Source organism: Macadamia integrifolia, unplaced genomic scaffold, assembly GCF_013358625.1.
Source record: "Macadamia integrifolia cultivar HAES 741 unplaced genomic scaffold, SCU_Mint_v3 scaffold947, whole genome shotgun sequence".
Classification (NCBI taxonomy): Eukaryota; Viridiplantae; Streptophyta; class Magnoliopsida; order Proteales; family Proteaceae; genus Macadamia; species Macadamia integrifolia.
In genome coordinates this window covers 118,656-140,901 of record NW_024870592.1, presented here as the reverse complement: position 1 = coordinate 140,901, position 22,246 = coordinate 118,656, and the positions used below count along the sequence as shown (strand labels likewise).

Below are 22,246 nucleotides of genomic sequence, written 5' to 3'. Positions count from 1 at the left end.
TGGCTGTCCTATACCTTACCTCATGAACTAAAACATCAAAAGCCCTTGTAAGAAAATTTGGGTTCTGCACCCTCTGTGATATTTTATTCTTCTATTTTATGAAGTGTGGTTTCTTCCTCTTTAAGGAACAAACCTCTACCTCTTGAAGATCAAGTACAACTTCCTGGAATGACCCATCATTTTCTGCGAGATCAAGATCTACGCAAATCGATTTTGTGCAAAAAACAGGTTTTCCTCCAAAACCTTGACAAAATCGATTTTTGGACTCCTTCCTCAAAATTGGCTGAATTTAAGAGATCATCATCACCATTACAGAGGAGATCGACCAGACTTGTGGCCCCATCTACTAAGTCTCTGTATCAAATCTCCCATCTTCTTTGATATTAGGGTTTTCTTTGAAAACCCTAATTTGCTCATCTCAACAATTCTTCATCAAGCCTGATATTATTTGGAATACCACACCACCCTTACTGGGCAATTCGATCCAAGTATAGACACTTTCTGATGGTTGATTTTGAAGATCTGATAGTTCTCTCTCATTGTCCTTTTTTTACCCTTACTGGGCAATTCGATCCAATTTCACTATTAAGTGTTCTTCTTATATACCTCTATCTTCAGTTTTACATATCTCTAATTTTACTACTAATTTGCTATCCATTAGTAGTCTTACTAAGGACCTAAATTGTAAAGTAACATTTTTTCCTTCCCAGTGTATTTTTCAGGATCCAGTAATGGGAGAGACGATTGGATGTGGTAAGGTGCAGGGTGGTTTTTATTTACTTGATGATGGTTGTCTCTCTACGGCTGCAACATCAGCAATTCCTCATCAGCTACACTCTTCTTCTTCTGAATTGAATCAATGGCACTGTCGTTTGGGACACCCACCAATTTAGACCTTATCTCTTTTATTTTCGCATTTAGTTAAATCATGTACTAGGGATGAACTCTTTTGTAAGGCCTGTACTCTGACTAAACAGATTCGTTGCAGTTATTTACCTTTAAATAAAAGCTCTTTTATTTTTCATTTGGTTCACTTTGATTTATGGGGTCCATCTCGTCGGACATCTATTTCTGGGAAAAGGTGGTTTGTGTCCTTTATTGAGTGTTACTCTAGAACTACTTGGATTTACATGATGCAGTACAAAAGTGAAGCGTTAGGTTGTTTTCAACAGTTCCATAAAATGATTCAGACTCAGTTTAATGCAACTCCGAAAATTCTGCGTAGTGATAATGGAAAAGAGTACATGGAGGTTTAGTTTAAAAAATACCTAAGCTAATCATGGGATTCTTCATCAGGCAAGTGTTGACACTCCTGCTCAGAATGGGGTGGCTGAACGCAAGAATAGGCACTTGTTGGATGTTGCTCGAGCCATGATGTTTGCTCAACAGGTTCCATCTCAGTATTGGAGTGGTGTTGTCCTCACAGTAGCTTACCTAATCAATTATATGCCGACTCGCTTCCTCAACTCTCGAACTCCTGTTGAGGTTCTTCAAGGGACTACATCCTTCTTGGTTCCTTCTAAGACTTTTAGGTGTGCCTGCTATGCTAGGGATCATCATTCACTAGGAAAATTGGAATCTCGAAGTCTTAAGTGTATCTTTCTTGGTTACTCTCCTGCACAGAAATGATATAACTATTACCATCCTCCTACCCGGCGTTCAATAGTAACAATGGATGTGTTTTTCATGAATCTGTTGGTTACTACTCATTATCACCTCTTCAGGGGGAGTCTGGAGTTACTAGTGAAGAAGAGATGACTCTGAATCTGCTTGCTCCACCAGTATACCCATCATCTTCACCTCAGGATCTGCATGCTCCACAAGATAGTGAGAGGGCAGAACCTATCGCTCCAACTCAGTGGGAGATGACTCTAGTTCAGAGGACCATTGGTGAATTCCAGACAAATTGACTTCACTCTTTAAGTTTATAGTAGTGGACACACCAGAGATAAGCAACTTCAGACCATCACCACTACTACATCACCTTTACAAATCCCTTTGCCAGCCCTGGATCCAGAGTCAACTGAGCCTCATACTTCAGGTATAATCTCTCCTTCTGACCAACCTATTGCCCTTAGAAAAGGCATTAGGACTTGTACTCAACACCCTATATCTCATTTTGTTTCATATGATTCCCTTTCTCCCTTCTATCGTGCTTTTGTGTCTTCTCTTTCATCTACTTGTGCCCCTCAGAATTGGCAGGAAGCTCTTGTAGAAAAAAATGGAAGGCCACAATGGAGGAAGAAATGGGTGCGTTAAAAATGAATGCTACATGGGAACTTGTGACTTTTCCACCTGGGAAGAGACTTGTTGGCTATAAGTGGGTGTTTATGGTAAAACAGAAGATCGATGGTTTTGTTGACAAATACAAAGCAAGGCTTATGGTTAAAGGGTTCACTCAGATTTATGGAATCGACTACCAGGATACATTTGCACCAGTTGCCAAGTTGATCTCTGTGCGAGTGTTACTCTCATGTGCTGTGAACTTAGGATGAAACTCCAATAACTTAATGTAAAAAATGCTTTCCTCCATGGAGAGCTTGATAAGGAAGTTTATATGGAAATTCCACCAGATTTCTCTAGTACAAGAACTCAGGGCAAGGTCTGTAAGTTGAAGCGTGCTCTTTATGATTTGAAGCAGTCACCTAGAGTGTGGTTTGGAATATTTCACAAGGCTATGACATATGTGGGTTATAAGTAGAGTAATGTTGACCACACATTGTTCATAAAGAGGTCTGGTGAAAGTTACTATATAGTTGTTTATGTGGATGACATCCTGGTAACAGGGAATAATAGCACTGAGATTGATCATCTCAAGGGTTTTCTGGATAAAGAATCTGAGATAAAGGATCTTGGAAAGTTAAGGTACTTTCTTGGGATTGAAGTTGTCAGGTCCTTAAAAGGCATCTTCTCTCTTGAAGGAAGTACGTCCTTGATCTGCTGTCCAGGACAGGTATTTGGGTTGTCATCCTTCTGATATTCCTATGGAAGCTAGTAGCAAGCTCAAGGAAAAGGAGGATGAACTAGTTGTCAAAGGCCGCTGCCAACAGTTGGTAGGAAAACTGATATATCTTTCATAGACACGACCTAATATTGCTGTGGTTGTGAGTTTGGTTAGTCAGTTTATGCATGATCCCTATTCCTCTCATATGGAAGTTGTTATGTGTATCTTATGATACTTGAAGTCAACTCCAGGAAAAGGGATCCTCTTATCTCCTCATGATCACCTCCGAGTTGAAACTTATACAGATGCTGATTGGGCTGGTTCACTTAACAGAAAGTCTATATCTGATTATTGTACCTTTTTAGGAGGGAATCTTGTAACTTGGTGCAGTAAGAAGCAGAATGTGGTGGCTAGATTTATTGCTGAAGTAGAATTTCATGCCATGGCACAGTGGATTTGTGAGTTTCTATGGTTGTGTATACTTTTGGATAATATTGGTGTACTTGTTTATCTTCCTATGATGCTTTACTGTGATAACAAGGTTGCTATCAGTATTGGTCATAATCTAATACAACATGACCAAACCAAACATGTGGAGATCGATAGACACTTCAGCAAAGAGAAATTGGATGCTGGTTTGATTTGTGTTCCTTTTGTAAAGTCTGGTGATCAACTAGCTGATATGTTCACTAAAGGGCTGGTTGGAAAGTTGTTTCATCCTAGTTTAGTCAAGTTGAGCATGTGTGACGTGTATGCACCAACTTGAGGGGGGTGTTAGAATAAGGATTAATGTGCCACAGGGGCACATTGGGGCTTTCCCCCTTCCACCCACCCTTATTAGAGTGGGGCAGCTAGATGGGGGGTATACTTGTAAATACTTTATATTTTTTGTTTTGTACTCTTATCATGACTCTATCATGATTTTATATTATAAATAGGGGACTTGTGTGATCAGTTAAAGCCACAAAAGCATTCTTCCATTCTTCCTGTTAACAATATATATATATATATATATATAGATTGGTTAAAACACACATGAATCGTAGGGTAGTGGAGCAGAGGAGACAAGAAGTCGCACGACACTCTAAGACATTCTTGACTTCTGGTTGGAAAAGGACACAGGCACAATTGGATAAATATCACCCACCGGTTGTACTTTATTTTCTCTTATCCTTCATTATCCCTTTGTTTATAATTTCACCATTATATTAAAGCCAACTATTTTAGGTAAAATAACCAACTGACCAAGGAAGCAAGGTTCTTACTTTGGTTCCTTCATCCCTCGATGAGATATTTTTCTCCTTTTTTCTTTTTATTTTATTTTTTATATAAAGGCAAGATCCCATGCATCACACTGTATATAAACATTTTACACAAACCCAATCAAAACATTAAAAGGAATTAATCTTATATTACAGTAAAATATACCAACGCGTTCAATGCGATAAGGTGTTGGAACACCTAGGTACCCAAAAAAAAAAAAAAAAAGCCTTGTCTCCTAGGTGACGCTTTGACGACTATGCACCTATCTCCTTCATCACACACAAGGGGTTCTTTGATCAAACACAAGGGATCTTAATCAAACATGAGATCTTCAAATATGAAGCAGCAAGCAAAACTGCAATTTTCTTTACTAAATTCATGTACAATGCTGCCCTTCCTGACAAAATTATATAAAATGGGCGTACCCAGTGCACAAGGCTTTCACCATTGTGGGTTTGGGTAGGGTGATGCAGATTCATGGCTGAACCAAATTAACCCTTCTGGAAATTTAGGGGGTGATGAACCAGGACCAATTAATTTTTGGGCCTAGTAGACTATTCTAGTTCATCTATTTAATTAGGTTTATTATTGGGATTTATCTTGTAGTTTTTTTTTCTTAGGCTAATCAGTGGTAGAGAATTTAGGATTTTATTTCACTTATGAGTCCAAGTTAGATTCAATTTTAATTTCAGTTTTAGATTACAACTAGGAGTCTTAATTTCTTATCTGAATACTAGTTTGTAAGCAACACAAAATTTCAGATTTGAATGAGAAATTTGGGTTTTGTTTGATGTTACCCATGTGGTGTGTCTGCAAGGTCGTGTGACCTCCTTCCCTTCTTCTTTTTCCTCCCCTCTTTATTCTATTCTATGTCATTTTCTTTAAGCACTGCCATCCGTGCCCTGTTATTGTCCTTTGTAGCAGTACATCCGATCTCTCTCGTACCCAAATCTGTCAAACTTAAGATTTGGTGTAGTAGCCATAAACCCTAAAGAGATTCAGACTGTTGGATCTGAGACTGAAAGACCGCCTGACTTATGAGTTCCATAGGCAGTTTCAGAACTTGAATGGTGCCTTCCGCTAGGTACAACTTCGGTAAATTAATCTTGATTTCCTGGTTGTTCCTTTGGATGGATATTGATAGCAATCAATAGGGCTTTGGGTTGAGGCCAAATCACCAACAAAGGAGATATCATCCCCAACTAAGATTAGGTTTTCCACCTCTAGTTGCATCTGGTCTACTTCTCTCAATGATTTGTTGTTTTCAAGTCCTTTAATTGCTGATTTCCGTAACTACTCCATAAATTCTCTGTCCCATATCTTAACTTTGCTTCCAAGTTTGCCCTTTTTTACGATACCCATGTTTGGCTCCCTTCTCTTGTTAGTTGAGTCGCATTAAATTACAAAATTGACATTTTTTGTGTGATTGATTGAGTGTAATTATTCGAGCGGACCCATAAGCAATCTGAACTGGGTTTTTGAACCACAGATCCACATCAGAGGGTCATAATGTATGCAGCCTTACCTTTACTTTGTAGAGAGTGTTTCTTGACTCAAACGAGTGACCACTAGGTCGCAATGGAGCAACATTACCATTGCGCCTATGTTTGCCCTCTCATTACAAACTTATATAGAAGGCTCAAAAACAAACTTAAACACTAAAATAGGAAAGGTTTAACCCAATCCTTGACCAATTAGGACACCTAAACTACTTAGAAAACTAAATTAAGGAAATTAACTCAAAACATAGTCAAACTTTAAGTCCTAACATGCCTATGACTTAAGTTTGATGTGGAATTAAATAAAGATAAGAGTTAAGAGTTGAAATGGGAGATCCCATAACCAAACCCAGCTACGATAGCCTATCTTGATGTGGATTCCACTAACTAATAGATAAAGAAATAAACTACTTGATAAATCCCATATGCAGACTTATTACCTATGGTTTTGGCCCATTAAAGTGGCCTATTATATTGAAAACCCCATGGACCAAAGGGCAAAGATGTATACAACCCAATTCTGGGCTCATTCCTAATAAAACAAGCTCCATTTGGTGATGTATCTGCATCAACTTTCCTTGCTTGAGAAAACTCGACCTCCAGTTTTCCAATGACGAAGGGGACACAACATGTGAGTTGTAGTTGTTTGACCATTCCCAAACAAAATTCTAGTTGTTTGTTGATGTTAGGAATGTAGTCTTTAAGGCATGTAGCTTTCTCTTCAAACAACCATGATGGCGTAACAAACTCTATGTTCTCGACATCTGAATCAATATCAACCATGATTGTCGTATTGACGTATTCATAGAGTCCTCAACGTTGGTAATCTTCTCATAAAATATGTGAGGCACGAGCTCTTCCTCTTCAAGAACAGCATCAAGAATCTCAAAGATTTCTTGTGAAGTGCTCTCGACCACGACCTCATCATCAACTGTTTCAACTTTGTCTATTTTGATATTTTCAACATAGACGTCTTATGTAGAATATTCTACATGTTGACCTTCTGTCTTTGAAGCTTTCAAGCACTGCCTCTATCATCATAGTCCACTGTGATTGCTTTAGCTTCACCTTATACTGGTGCTCCCACAATTTCGTTTGACAATGTAAGTTTGAATTCAACATTTGCTTTAATGTTGTTGGTGTCTGTTTTTCAACAATCTTTGACTTACAAACTGTATCTCATTGATGTTGGTGAAGGCCTTTTGGTGGTAATTTTGTCAAAGTGAATTTAATTGATATTGCCATTGAGCTCTAAATGCATGTGGAAAATATTTGTCATTCAGATCTTTTTTCATCTCCTCCCACGAACTCATGTGCTGAACCAACTAGCTTAGTTCAAGCTAGTTGGTCTTCTTTGTCTCAGATAAGCTCAAACCAATCAAAATAATCATCCAGAGCTGCCAACCAATCATAATTGGGGGTCATGCTTAGCAGTGTACTCCTTGAGCTCAAGCTTGACCTTCTATGAGTCACTAGTGTGTCGGTTGAGTGTAGGCTGATCAGCATTAGAATAGCTCTGTGCATGCTCTTCAAAAGTTGGTTCCATTAGGAACTCTCTATGGAACTCTACCTGCGAACCTCTAGTTATGAACATGAGTTGTAGAATATGCCGGATTCCCCATCTCCACAAGTGGAATAGAGTATCATGTAGGTGGAATAGTTTGATTCTCTATTGCTAACATCTCATTGATGCTCCCCTGGCTGTCATTTAGACTTCTCTGTTCAACAGTTAATTGTTGAAGCATCTCCAACACCTTAGCCATCAGATCAGGTGGATCCGGAAGCCTTGGTGAATTATTAATTGCCATGCTCTGATATCACTAAATGTAGTACTGTATTTGAGAGATCAAAACAATACCAAGAACAAGATCAAATTACAGAGAATAAAATTCAGGTTTAGGAGAAATCAAATAAAACAGTATCCAATTGTCTGATGGGCCTGAATTTCAGGTTGAGTTGTCTATTCAGAAGATAGAATGGTTACTGAAAATTTCAGATTAATCCACAGGTTGGATTAGAAATTATGCAGCAATCCTAGTAGCACTAGGATGTGGGTATAACAGTAATCTAACCCCTGAGAGTATGATGAACAATCAATCCAGATCATAGACTATGAAATTCAGCAATACCAGATTGTTAAAACGAGTAAATCAATTCAATATTCAGATGCACAGAACAGTAATTAAGATATAACGGCAAAATTGGAAATCAGAAATAAAATCAGATTTGCACATCAGATCATGGAGGAATTCTGGTCAAGTTCCTCTTTTAGGGTGTAGAACAAATCCTATGATTATTTGAAAAGATTTTGATCGCTAGATTGCTTAATCTCAAAAAGCATGTAGAATATGATCTTCTAGATGCAGAGGTTCTACTTGCAGAAAAATCTCAGATATAGAACTTACTTGTTAGTGGATGAAGAGGATGATGGAATAATAGGAATAACAGAAATAACACATGGGCTTCGCACTGCAAGGTGATTCAATTGGATCAAACACCAACCTACCTTGATCGCACACAAGGGGTTCCTTGATCAAACACGAGATCTTCAAACATAAAGAGGCAAACAGATGCAGTAATGTTCAATAATAAATTCATGTTCAATGCTGGCCTCCCTTACAAATTTATATAGAAGACTCAAAAACAAACTTAAGACACTGAAAAGGTCTTAACCAATTAGGACACCTAAGCTAAGTAAGAAACTAATTCAATACATAGTCAAACTTTGAGTCCTAACATGCCTATGAGGCTATGACTTATGTTTGATGTGGAATTAAATAAAGATAAGAGTTAAGAGTTGGAATGGGAGATCCCATAACCAAACTCAGCTAAGATAGCCTCCTATGCTGATGTGGATTCCACTAACTAATAGCGAAAGAAATAAACTGCCTAATAAGAGAAATACTATATGTAGACTTACTACCCATGGTTTAGGCCCATTATGATGGAGGGCCGATAGAGAAAGGGAAGAAATCCCTGGGAGAACTCAGAGTTACAGGGGATAAGAGAAGAATCACACAAAGGGGGGGGGGGAGGAAAGGAGGTCACGCGTCTTGCACCGTACCCGACACCAAAACATTCAATTCAATTAATTCTCAAAATCTATCTAATAACTTGGATTACATGCCTTTATATGATAACTGGAAATTCAAACTTGCCTAATTAAAATCAAAATTAAATTAGCAACTCCTAATTACTTAAGTTCTAACTAATGAAATTAGAAACAGAATAAAACTCAAATTGGTAACTCTCTAATTGACCAACTACCCAAAATAAAAGATTACATATCTTCCCAAATAAAATAACTCAAAATTTCCTAAATGGAGTAAATCCTAAAATATTCTATTGATCCCAAAAATCAAATCAGATCCAGTTCGTCTCGACTAAGATTGCCCGAAGGGTCAAACCCAGTTCAACCTCAATTTTGCATCAACTCCCCCGATGTTGAAAAAAACTCATCCACGAGTTTTAAAGAATAATAACAATAAAAATTCACAAGTGGGGGTAAATTGCTCGTTGTCTGAATCGTGAACAAAATCCAAGATGTGAAGCTGTGGAGGTGCATTCAAGTCCGGAAAATCATAGGGAAGAACGAACTCATGATGGTGAACAACTGACACTGCATTGATGTCCTTCATTACTTGATCCACGATTTTCTCACTTTCTGTTGTCATCACCTATTACACAATAGTACAATCTTCCACTTATATTGATGCATTTGGTTTGCCATGTGGTTGTACTGGGGGTATCACATTCTTTGACTCAACCAATCCATGAAGATTCAATTTTTCATGCATGTGGTAAGCCTGGAGGGTGCACACATTAGTGTCATGAACAAGAATGCCATCTCGTTGTTCCAACCAACATCGACCTAATTTAATGATGCCTTGAGGAGAGTCAAAACACTTCACAAAAAGCACCATCATAATAATGAGAAAAAGAAAATTCGACGAATATATTATCCTCTGACTAAAAAATTATCTAATTGGTTTTTGACAACATATCCACAATAGATATGGAGACAAAATTGTCGTGTTGTCTCTCATCAATCAACAAATGAGCAGGTTTTCCATTTGGCAATCGCACTGTAAATTTGAACACGAAGGACTCCATGATTGAATCACTTGTGGACCCTCCAATTCACAAACATTCAATTCACAAGCAAGGAGTGGTAGATTTGTAAATAGTTGAAGTCTAATTATAAACCAACAAACATATCACGTATGAGGTAGGGGTATATGTGGAAGTAAGAAAAATAATAGGACAATGGGGAATAAAATAGGAAGGGAGGGGTAATTCTAGCAAGTCAGAAAAGAAGTTAAAGAAAAGAGAAAAAAAAAAAAGATAAATGTTTCTTTGGGATGGGTACCGTAACTGACAGGAAAAAAGGAGGTGGGTAGTAGCGATGGTTCCAGGGACTTCGATGATAGCGGAGGTGGAGGAGAATCTTCAACCAGGTATGTGTTCTGGTCTCTGCTCTCTTCTTCTGCCCTTTTTTTTTTTTCCTTTTCTGGTTCGGTCTTCTCTCTCTACTCTCTTCTTTTCTTTTTTCTTTTTCTGGTTGCTGCCCGAGACCCTCAAAGAAGAGGTCCACTCGAAGGAGATGGAAAAGAAATGGGGGAGTTAGAGTCTGTTTGTGGATCGATGGGAGGAGGATTGGGTTATATGGGGATGATTTGACTTCTTTGTTCTGAAAAGAGGCGGTTGTTTTTTTTTTCTTGGCTGCTATCGAAACCTAGGAAGAAGAGAGGGTTTCGATCAAGGGTCATAGGGGTGGACTTGGTCAATGGGGGTTGTGCTTGAAGAGGCACATTGGTGGGGTTGGGTTTTAGCATTCTTTTTTTGGTTGTGTTCTTTGTCACAGTAGAAACCAGGATAGAGAATGGGAAGGGAAGAAAATAGGGAAAGAGAACGAAGGAGATGGATCCTTCGGCTCTAATACCACTTGATGGAGGGCTGGTGGAGAAAGGGAAGAAATCCCTGAGAGAACTCAGAGTTGTAGGGGAGAAGAGAAGAATCACACAAAGGGGGGGAGAGGAAAGGTCACATGCCTTGCACCGTGCTCGGCACCAAAACATTCAATTCAATTCATTCTCAAAATCTGTCTAATAACTTGGATTACATGCCTTTATATAATAACTGGAAATTCAATCTTACCTAATTAAAATCAAAATTAAATTAGCAACTCCTAGTTACTTCATAAGTTTTAACTAATGAAATTAGAAACAGAATAAAACTCAAATTGGTAACTCCCTAATTGACTAACTACCCAAAATAAAAGATTACATATCTTCCTAAATAAAATAATTCAATTTCCTAAATAAACTAAATCCTAAAATATTCTATTGATCCCAAAAATCAAATCAGATCCTGTTTATTTCAGCTGAGATTGCCCGGAGGGTAGCCTCAAATCTGCATCACATTAAAGTGGTCTATTACATTGAAAACCCATGGACAAAAGGCCCAACATGTATACAACCCAAATCTGGGCTTATTCCTAATAAACAAGCCCCTCTTAGTGATGTATTTGCATCACAATATGACACCCAAGAAGACGGCAAGTACCAAACCCCCTTGGGAGATCGGTGAGGTGTCCCCACCAAGAATACGACAAGTACTAAGGGGTTTGGGAGATCGGTGAGGGTGTGCAAACTTTAGTCCCACATCGCCTAGGGATATATTAATGGGCTAGTTGATAACTTCTAACCTCCTTAACATGACACAACGCGTTTTAAAGTCTTGAGCCCATGGGCCAAAGAGGACAATATTGTGCAAGGTTAATGGGGCCGAGGCTTTACAATTGGTATCAGAGCAGACCCCGACAACGTGTGGGGCTATAACGGGGACGTTGTGCCGAAAGGGAGGAAGTTGTGACACCTAAGAATACGGCATGTACTAGACCCGCCTGGGAGATCGGTTAGGTATCTCCACCAAGAATACAACAAGTATCCAGGGGTTTGGGAGATCGGTGAGGATGTGCAAACTTTAGTCCCACATCGCCTAGGGAGAGATTACTAGACTAGTTGATAACCTCTAACCTCCTTAACATGGCACAACGCGTTTTAAAACTTTGAGGCCCATGGGCCAAAGAGGACAATATTGTACAAGGGTAAAAGGGCCGGAGCATTACAACAATGTTTTGAAGATTCAATAGTATTTATATCATTCCAAATTCAGTGGGTTCAAAGCCACCTACTTCCTGAAATGATGCCACCATTAAACAATATTCACATGATAAGTAACCCTGATTTGAGAAGGTTTGGTATCCAGTTCATATGCACAATGATGCATTTTGTTTTTTCTCATCCCTGCGGGAAGACCTCTTTGAGCATATGCTTATTTTGATAGATGTTCAAATTTTCTTAGTAAGTTTGCAGAATTTCCCTTCTTTTTTTTTTTTGTCATTTCCGAATTGGTCAAAAAGAAGATTTTATCAATGTGTTACTCATTTCTTTCTTTGGATCTCTTTTTATCGTTATTTTTGTCTCTCACTTTAAAGCCTTAATAAACAAAAACCTTGGTTCTGAAGATACTGTTGCTGTGCAAGATCAGTTATCTTTACCCTTCACCCGTTCTCTTCTTTTTTACCTTATAATTTGAAATCCACATTTTTTTCCCTGTCAGGGTTTAGCATTCTAGAAATTATGAACTGCCGTAGAATTGGAATCTTAATGAGGCATGTTGTTTCAGATTGAAGATGCTAGAGCAGCAATGCTAATTTATCAGAAAAACAAAAAGGAATGGGAGAAGAGTATTAAAGAGCACCTTAGTTTCAAGAAAAAGATGCTGAAGCGCAAGCACAAAAAAAAGCCGAAGACTAATCTCAACCAATCTGTAGTAACATTATAGCGTGAATTTCAAGAAAAAGTTAACACTTCTTTTTAGCTTCAACGGCAACTCACATTCACTTCATGAGGAATATTAACAGCACTGCTTTAAGAATTTCAGGGGAGTAGTGGAGGATGCTCTGCTCTGCTCTGCGTAGACCTGATTCCAGTCCAGGTTGTCCAGGAACTTGAAACCACCCATTTAATGGATTAAGTTTTGTTTATCTACTGTCCTCATTACAATCCAGACAATCTGGTCCTATGTTTTTTATTGGATGGTTTAAAATGGAAGAAAATTTATAGCAGACATGGGCTGGGGAATTTGTAAGTTTTTGATTGATCTAACCAATGAAGATTTAAAACAGTCTTTGATTGGTCTTAGGGTCTGTTTATTATCATTTTTGTTTTTTTTGTTTTTTTTTTCTGACAAAAATGTTTTTGTATGTGTTTGGTATCATTTATGGACCCTATTTCTATTTTAAAAGTACCAATAGAATACAAAAGCCATAATGGGGTCGGGGCCTATTGTGTTCTGGTCAAAAACTATTTTTCTTGCATCATTGAATCTTGTTAGCCCCTTCGACTATTAAGCTCATTTTAGAGGATATTTTACATTTGAAATTCTCATTTGAATCTTGTATTAGTTCTTCCATTCCTAGGGAGCAAAATAGCTTAGCTGACTCTCTATAGCAAAGAAGGTTGTATGTCACGGGCACAAAAGTTTTGCCCATTTCTGATCGTTGGATCCTAGTCTCCTGTATCTTGGTATCCATGTATTATTCCCGTTTTACTGAATAAATATATTTTTATGATAATCTCTTTTCCCCCTTCCCCGCCCTTCTTAGTACCAGAGTTATATCCAATCACTTCTCCATGCGACAAGCTTGTGTTCAACTTTTAGAAAAATTTTACTATACTCTTCTTACAGAGTTCGAACTCAAAGCAACTAGACAGACTTCTCTGTATGGTGTTATATTTTCATTAACCTGTTGGAAGCCTGTATCCCACCTCGTCCAATACTTGAAATGGTTCTCCATGGACTCATGCTCGCTGTGTTCTGTCAATCTTCTATTGAAACTTTTGTTGGCCTTCTTGAATTCAAGTTGTAATGGAAGTTTGAAAAAAATTATTCTTCATATAGGTATATAAACTTATTTTGTATTCTATGGTCATTTATGTCTCGTAGTTATCAAATGATTTTTGTTTTTAAATCAAAAATAGGTTTCGTTATTATTATTTTTTTAAATAGATCATAACCAAAAACAAAAAGGATACCAAAGAGGGTCTTAGTGACTTCCTTGTTCGATTGGTTTAATCAATGAGATTCGATAAGGGTCAATTTACTGTTCAAGGAACGTGTTTGGTACACCAATTCATCCGATTAAAGGTGGGCTTCTGTAATTGTGATTTTAATTAGGAAATAAATATTTTTTTCTAAAACATGGAAACAGTCAAAAGTACACATACTCAAATAGAAAGAAGAAATCTTTCTACCAAAAAAAAAAAAAAAAAAAAAGGAAATAAATCTAAAAAAGGTTAGAAATACTTGCAATTCTCCTAATGTTACACATGGAAAATTAGTATGCAAATGATAAAACATGGTTACTCGACAAAGGAGAATACTTACGGAACTCCCATGTTATATGTTATATGAATAATGTTTAGTACATGGATAGAGGCTGCATTTAGTAACGTTTATGTTCCAGAATTGACTTTTCCTGTCAAAACCAAAATTTTCTATTTCTTTGTTTAAAAATTGTTTTATGTCGAAAGAATGATGCTTGGCAAACATCTTTCAGAAACGGTTTCACCGAGGGGAATGAGGGAGAGAGGGAATCAAACGGGATTTTTGCTATTCATAGCTATATGTGCTAAATGGGAAGAAAAAAGAAACCATGTCATTACTGGCCTGAGCCAAAAAGAGATGGTAGGGAGAAAGTTATAGACATCCAAAAAAGGGGAATTGCACTCCAAGGCCATGATGTGGTTATTAGGTCAAAAAATAGGTTTTCTAAATCTTCAGAATTACTCTAGACTTCCTTAATAGTCCCACCCTTCATTTGAGCCTCCTGCACGCCAAGTAAGAGAACCCGCGTACTTGCTTCAATAGAGTTTCTTGTCATCAAATAATCAGCAGTGAATGAGATACATTTCCCTTTATATAGAAAGCAAGTAGACCATAATAGTAAAGTCAAAACGTGGGATGCAAAGGGAGGGAGGTACCTGTGATTGAGGGGCTACATGAACTTTTAGATGATTAGAATTAATCCACCAATGTCATACCTTGCCTCCACTTACCTAAAGGCTGGTGGCCTGCATACACAACTGTATCCACTATGGGTGTAAGTTTAGCCCTACCGATCCGAACCTGTCCTAAGCCCAAACCCTATCTAACCCGACTATCAGGGCTAACCCGACCCAACCTTGTGTGGGGTTGGGCCGGGCCTGGGTTAAGGCATAGAAAACCCAGCCCGACCTTGACCCTGACCCTGACCCTGACCCTGACCCACCGTGTGTCTAACCCTGATTGTTATTGGTGATGGTGATATTATTAATTTGACTTAAATGAAGCTACCCTATTTATCAGGTATCAAGAGAGAGAGAGACCTTTGTCCTTTGTTGTTTTTTTGTTGTTATTGTTAATTTGTATGAGAATTTTTAATTCTCCATTTGCTTTGGTTATTTATTATTTTGCTATCTCATTTCTTCTTCTTCTTCTTCTTCTTTTTGGATAGGTCATTATATGGATACAAATTTGGACCATCTGGTTTAATGGTTGGCTATGGTGTCTTCTTGATGGAATGGAACGTTGGACTTTAATTTCTTAAGCTTTCAACTAAAGAACAAGTCTTATTTCTCTCTTACATTGGAATTTGCATTCAATTTTGAGTTCTCTATCGTGGTAAATGGAATTATTGAAATTTAGAATCGAAAATGTTGAGTTTTTTTTTTCTTACACACAGGAACATTGCACATATTGACAGGAAACAACTCCACTTGCCTAATATTTTGGGTTGGGCTTGGCCCATATGGGGATTTGACGACAATTCTCAACCTGGACTTCCATTGTGGCCAAGATTTAGCTTAGCCCATAATGTCATTGCATCCTGTTGTATGAATGAAGAAAGTAACTAAAACAGGACAAGGAAGCTTTCCTAAGCTTTTGAAAAACCAACAAGAGAAATCCATTAGTAGAAGGGACACTTTCTCTTTAGACTCTTAGCACATGCCACATGCCAGCACTTTGAGGAATTTAGGGGGCGGAGGGTCAGTTATGGTCAATATTTTTCAGAGTTTGAAGGTAGTGGAGTGGTTTGAAGAATTGGAATTGGACTTGAAATCAGAATTGAATCATACTTATCAGACTGTGATTCTACTAAGAAGACTAGCTACTCGACCCAACCCAGCCCAACCTTAAGCCCGATAGGGTTGGCCTGAGCATGAACCAGGCAGGGTTGAGTTAGGGTTGGGTTAAGGTTTTAAGAAACCCGGCCATGTTTCAGCCCCTAGTATCCACAATCCTTCCAGGATCTCCACTGCAGTACGTTAAGGTTGCAAAGTTATTGTGGGATTCCTAGCTTAAGGCCTTCACATAATCTGCTTGAGAAGCAAGGTGAATTATCACATCACGAGGATCTATCATACCCACAATGGATGGCAAAGCAAGTCCCCATTTAGAACTGAGATGATTTCTGACTATGGTAATGTGAGGAGAACTAGCTGATGAGTGCCTTACAGGCGCTGCACACCAAAAGATCCATCCCTCCTGAGCAGCCCGTAAATTTGACTAATAGAAGGTAGAGAGCTCGACTCCCTAGAGCAAAGCTAGTCTTGGAAAGTATAAATATAAAATAATTAAAGATTCTGATTTTCAGACAAACTTGATAACAAAATAAAACTATAATCGCGACGAATAGGACTGGAATGGTATGAATCTTAAATCCACAATACATAATAGCAATCAATATGATAATACAACTAGTGAATTCTATTGATATGTACCATATTTACACAAAAGAAAGTTTACTCCTTTTAGGACATTTACACCAATGTGTTTGCTTACATGCCCACCCCTCGCTGAGCTTCGTGAAAACTCATCACATTTGTTATGTATTTTTAGATGGTGATCCAGGTATTCCCCCATATGCTATTGTGGAAACACCAGCTCTGTATGGTGATAAGATGTGGGATGAAGAGCTAGTTGTACATGAACCAGGATGTGTTTGTAAAGACTGTGCTTATGGGGCACCTTGAGGATGATAAAACTCATCCTTACTTTTGACCTTTTGTGTATAAACATATTATGATACAACACTCTGATATGTAATATGTTGGATAGTTATACAAACTGTTTGTGTAAATATGATACTTATCAATAGAAGTTCATCAGTTGCATTATCCTTATTGTTTCATAAGTATTCGTGGAATTTAGTTAATTTCATATATTTGGGATCTTAAAGTACTACATCGGTACTCTTGTTTGGATTGTTGGATATGAGAGTGTGTCTAAGTCACATGCCTTCAAGTAAGTGAAGGTGCATTGTGACAAGTGTGGTATCAAAGTGTGATACTCTACTTTAAGTAACAAACTTATGAAAGGATAGGGTACTGGTGATTAGGGTGAATTAAAAATTTAATTATAAAAGCATAAGTCATAGTACACAAATAGGAGACAAGATAGGTATCAAAGCCGAGAGCACAGATAATTTCATTGAAGAACATAAGCTTTACATTTAAAGAAATAGAAATAACAAGAAAATATATTAAAGAAAGACATAATTTATCTAAGACAAGGTTCATGCAATTGCTTTGTACAAAGAATAGTGGAAATGCATTGCATTGCATTCCACACACATAGAGACTTAGGTTGACCCTAGGCTTGGACATATATCCTTAAAAATACCGCCAAAATACCCTAGATATGTTGGAAATCATTTTAGCTAAACAGACAACTAAAATCTCAACTGGATATGGTTTTGGCTTGAGCCGGCTCGTCGGTCTGGAGTCTGAAAGTCTCCACTCGCATTAGCTGAAGAACCGGATAGATAACTGGCTCGTTGGATTACATCGGTTGGCTCTGCCCCCTTTGATGAAGAATTGAATAGACAACCGGCTCACCAGATTGTGATCCAGTTGGCTCTGTCCCTTGAGATTGAAGAACCAGATTTGGTTTAGGATGAACCGACCATCTCAGTAATTTCCTCAAACTCCTCTATAGTGAAGGAGATGTCCACTCCTTTCACCCAACTGGTGATCCTATAGTCATTTCCCCAATGTGCTCCCCCTTTAAATTGCAGTTGAATGCCTTCATGAGCCTGGGGAAACATTTTTTCCTAGGAAGAAGCAGAGACCCCCACCTTAGGTCCATGAACCTACATCTCACCCAAATGATTCAATCTCCAGGTGTCCACATGTTTACTAGGATCCACATTTTCTTGGAGAACATGGGCCAATTGCGCTCAACTTCTTCCAAGCGGAACCACTTGTGGTTAAAGGTAGGGATTGGAGCTTCGAAAGCTTGGGTAGCAGTCTGGCGGCGTGTATTCCATGTGTTGGCCATATCTGGGACATTTGAAATAGTTGTATAAGCATGTGTGCCAGAGAACATGGCAGGAAAACAAGTACATATGGTAAAAATCCAGCCACATTGCCTTTTCTAGAAAGATTCCAAAACCTAGGGTTTCACTAGGAAAAAAATACTCTGAATGCACTAAGAGAGATATGTGGGAACTTACCTTGCACGTGTAGGAGGGTGAAACAGCGAAGGAATGCCAATGGAAGGTGTTCCCCACGGTTGGAAGTCAGTCGCAGTTGCACTTCAAAGCTAGAGTGAATTAAACAATAAAATTGAGGTTCAGACTATTTAAAAAAAAGAAGTAATTTTGCTGATCCGTCTATCAGTCTTGCCTTATAGACTGAGGTTTGGACTCATCCACCGGTTGGCATCCATCGGAGCAGACCATCAACTGGTAACACTAACCGATTGGGTTAAAAGGAGCTAAGAATAAGTGCATTGCTTCGTCATGTCGAGTTTTAACGCGCTTGCGTAATTTTGAACTATGTTTATGGAAAATTAAGTTGCTATTGATAAGAGTTTATATGATGTTTATGTTTGACAGAAATTCCCAATGGCACTGAAGTGAGCCCCCACACAAGTGGGACGGCCACCTAAAAGACATCGACGTGTCACAAGGGCTACAACTAATTGGACTCCTCTCATGAAGCTAGCATGAGGAGGTACCCAAGCCAATGGTACCTAATTTTCCTCCTCTGGTTCCTCTCTTAATGACAGCTCAAGACGTAGCCTCCATCATGAACAATTTGATGGAAGGATTGCATCAGCAACAAAGAAAGTTTATGATAGGATTGGATACTTGGATTGAGGTTGTGATACGAACTCTAGAGCCATAGCCAATCACACCTCTAGTGTAGCCTGTGCCTTAGGATGCACATCTATCTACCTTGCCTCCATAACAAGTGCCATCTAATTCAAACTCAGTGCCTTAACATGTGTTGGATGGGATAGTACCACAAGGACAGCAGGCCCCATAAAGCTAAACCGTGGTACATAAGTGGATGGATACTTCTAGGCTAATAGAAAATTTTCAAAAATACAGACCCCTGTATTTTAGTGGAATCTCTCAAGACCCACTAGCTCTTACTAAGTGGGTTGAGGGCATAGAAAAGGCCTTTGAATTGCTAGCATGCATCAATCAGCAGAAGCTGATATATGCCAACTATCAGCTACAAAATGAGGCTAGTGCATGGTGGAAGACTACCAAGCCTATTCTAGTAGTAGCACACCCTAACCTCATTTGGGGACACTTTACTGAGGCATTCTATGGGAATTACTTCCTAGTGAGTGTGAGGGACAAAAGGGAAGCTAAGTTCATGGGTTTAGTATAGCGACCCAGATCTGTGCTGTAATACCAACCGGAGTTTGAGGAGCTATTCTTCTTTTGCTCTAGAATACTTGAAAGAGGATAGGGCCAAAGCAAGGAGATTTGAGAAGGGACTTAGACCGGGACTTGGTGCTATGTTGATAGCACATTAGTTACAAGGTTATGCTCAGGTGCTCTATTTAGCTAAGGCCATTGAAGACAAACGAAGAGATAACTTCTTGAGTTAACAAGGAAGGAAACCGACAGTGCAAGGATTCAACAGAATCAGAATGGTGAGAGGGCCATTTCCTAACCCGATGGCTAACCAATTCAGGAGACCTAATATAGGGCAAGCTTCACAATAGTCAAGGCCTAATATGACCGATCAACCATTGGGACCATGCTATATTTTCCAACAGGTGGGCCACTTTGCCCTATATTTCCCATAAAAAAAAAACTCAGGGATCCATATGTAGCACCTATAAGACCAGGCCAGCTTTGATTGGCCACCCGTCCTGCTATAACACAAGGAGTAAGACCACAGGGACGAATGTTTGCCATCATTTCAAAGGATACTAAGTCTACACCTGGGGTCATCACAAGTACCCTATTGATCTCGATGACACCTGCATATATGTTATTTTATTCAAGTGCATCGCATTCATTTCTATCCCCATCATTTACTAATATGGGAATTAAAAATCAAAGAAGTCAACAAGCAAATTAGTAGTTAGTACACCTATTGGGAGTGATGTAGGATTGGATGAAGTTTATGAGCCATGTTCGATACAAGTCTGTGGATGGGATATGATAGCTCATCTAATTAAACTAAACTTGAGTGACTTCGATGTCATATTAGGCATGGATTGGTTTTCTGCCTATAAAGCATATGTTATATGTGCAGAGAGGAAAAAATTGTGTTCAAGCCTCGAGATGGGGTTGAATTTGTGTATAAGGGAAACAAGGTGAAGAAGGCCAAGAAGATGGTCATGTCTGCACTTCAAATAATGAGGTTACTAAACAAGGGTTGTGAAGCCTACCTTGCAACCGTGATAGACACAACCAAGAAGACAACACCATTAGAAGAAATAGACATGGTGAAAGAGTTCCTAGATGTGTTTCCTGAAGATTTGTTTAGAGTACCACCAGACTGGTAAACGAAATTTTGATTGATTTAGTTCATGGAGAAACACCAATATCCAAGGCCCCATATAGGATGGCACCATCAGAATTAAGGGAGCTGAAAGACCAACTTAAAAAATTGTTTGAAAAGGATTTATTAATCCGAGTGTGTCACAATGGGGAGCACCAGTGTTGTTTTTTCTAAAAGAATGACGGAAGTATGAAGATGTGTATAGACTACCAGGAGCTTAATAAGCTAACAATTAAGAACCGATATTCATTGCCCATGATCGATGACTTATTTAATCAGTTACAGGGTGCAACTACATTCTCTAAAGTTGACCTCCGGTCGAGGAACCACCAACTTAAGATCAGAGATTGTGATGTGAACAAGACCTCCTTCCAAACCCGTTATGCGCATTATAAGTTCTTGGTTATGCCATTTGGGTTAACCAATGCACTAGCTGCATTCATGGAATTAATGAATCGGGTGTTCCATGACATGTTAGATAAGTTTGTCATCATCTTCATTGATGACATCTTAATCTACACCAAAATTCGGGAAGTGCATGCCACCTATTTGACCTTGGCATTGCAAAGGTTGAGAGAGATGCAGTTGTATGAGAGAGAAGCAGTTGTATGTACAATTTAGCAATTGTGAGTTTTTGCTCTCCCAAGTGAACTTTCTATGACATATTGTATTAGAGAAAGGCATTGAAGTTGATCCTGAAAAAGTGAAGGCAGTACTAGAGTGGGAGTCACCAAAGAATATTGGTGGAATTCATACTTTCCTAGGATTAGTAGGTTACTATAGAAGGCTTATAGAGAATTTTTCATCCATTTCCACTCCTATGACTTGGTTAACACGAAAGGGCGTAAAGTTTGAATGGTTAAAGGAATGTGAGAAGAGTTTTCAAGAACTGAAGTAAAAGCTAGTGTCAGCTCCAGTGCTTACGATTCCAGATGGCACTTCGAGAATGGTGTATAGTGATGCTTCTAAATTAGGGCTCGACTGTGTGTTGGTGCAAAATGTGAAAGTCATTTCATATGTGTCACTATAGCTGAAGGATTATGAAAATAATTACCTCACACATGATATGGAATTAGCAGCTGTGATAGTTGCATTAAAGATCTGGCGTCACTAGCTATATGGTGAAAAGAGTGAAATTTACAGTGATCACAAAAGTTTGAAGTACTTTTTCACTCAGAAGGAGCTGAACATAAGACAAAGATGATGGTTGGAGTTGATGAAAAATTATGATTGCACCATTCACTTTATCCGGGAAAGGTCAATGTGGTAGATGATGCTTTAAGTAGAAAATCTCAAACATTATCACTTGCAGCCCTAACTATGAATGCATAATTGATTGAAGAAGCAAGAAGAATGGAATTGAAACTACTAATGAATGCAGTTACAATGGCTTTAGTTGCCTTGATGATACAACCCTCTTACCTAGAAAAGATTCAAGCAACTCAGCTTACAAATGAGGAATTATTGAAAGTAGACAAAGAGATAAAAAAGGAAACCAAAAGAATGTGGATTTCACATTGACCGAAGATAGAGTGCTCAAGTTCGGAAATAGGGTGTGTGTACCAGAGGATGAAGAGTTGAGAGAGATGATACTATAGGAAGCATATAGCTCACCTTACTCAGTTCATCCTGATAGCACCAAAATGTACAGAGATTTGAGGAAATATTACTGGTGGAGT

The 22,246-nt window shown here is 38.5% G+C and overlaps 1 protein-coding gene across 8 annotated transcripts in view; it reads left to right on the top strand.

The window, feature by feature from the left end:
- LOC122070573 (RNA exonuclease 4) overlaps positions 1-16,796 on the top strand; it is a 41,936-nt gene extending 25,140 nt beyond the window's left edge. For 2 of the 8 annotated variants that reach the window (XM_042634761.1, XM_042634762.1), the window contains exon 9: positions 15,269-15,440. In XM_042634761.1, the coding sequence (XP_042490695.1) occupies positions 15,269-15,361 (93 nt within the window). In that variant the 3' untranslated portion in view covers positions 15,362-15,440. Of the gene's footprint in view, positions 1-710; positions 1,025-12,396; positions 12,915-15,268; positions 15,441-16,653 lie in introns of those variants that run through there. The other 6 variants (XM_042634758.1, XM_042634759.1, XM_042634756.1 and 3 more) reach the window with 4 other exon arrangements.
- The last annotated feature ends 5,450 nt before the right edge of the window (positions 16,797-22,246 follow it).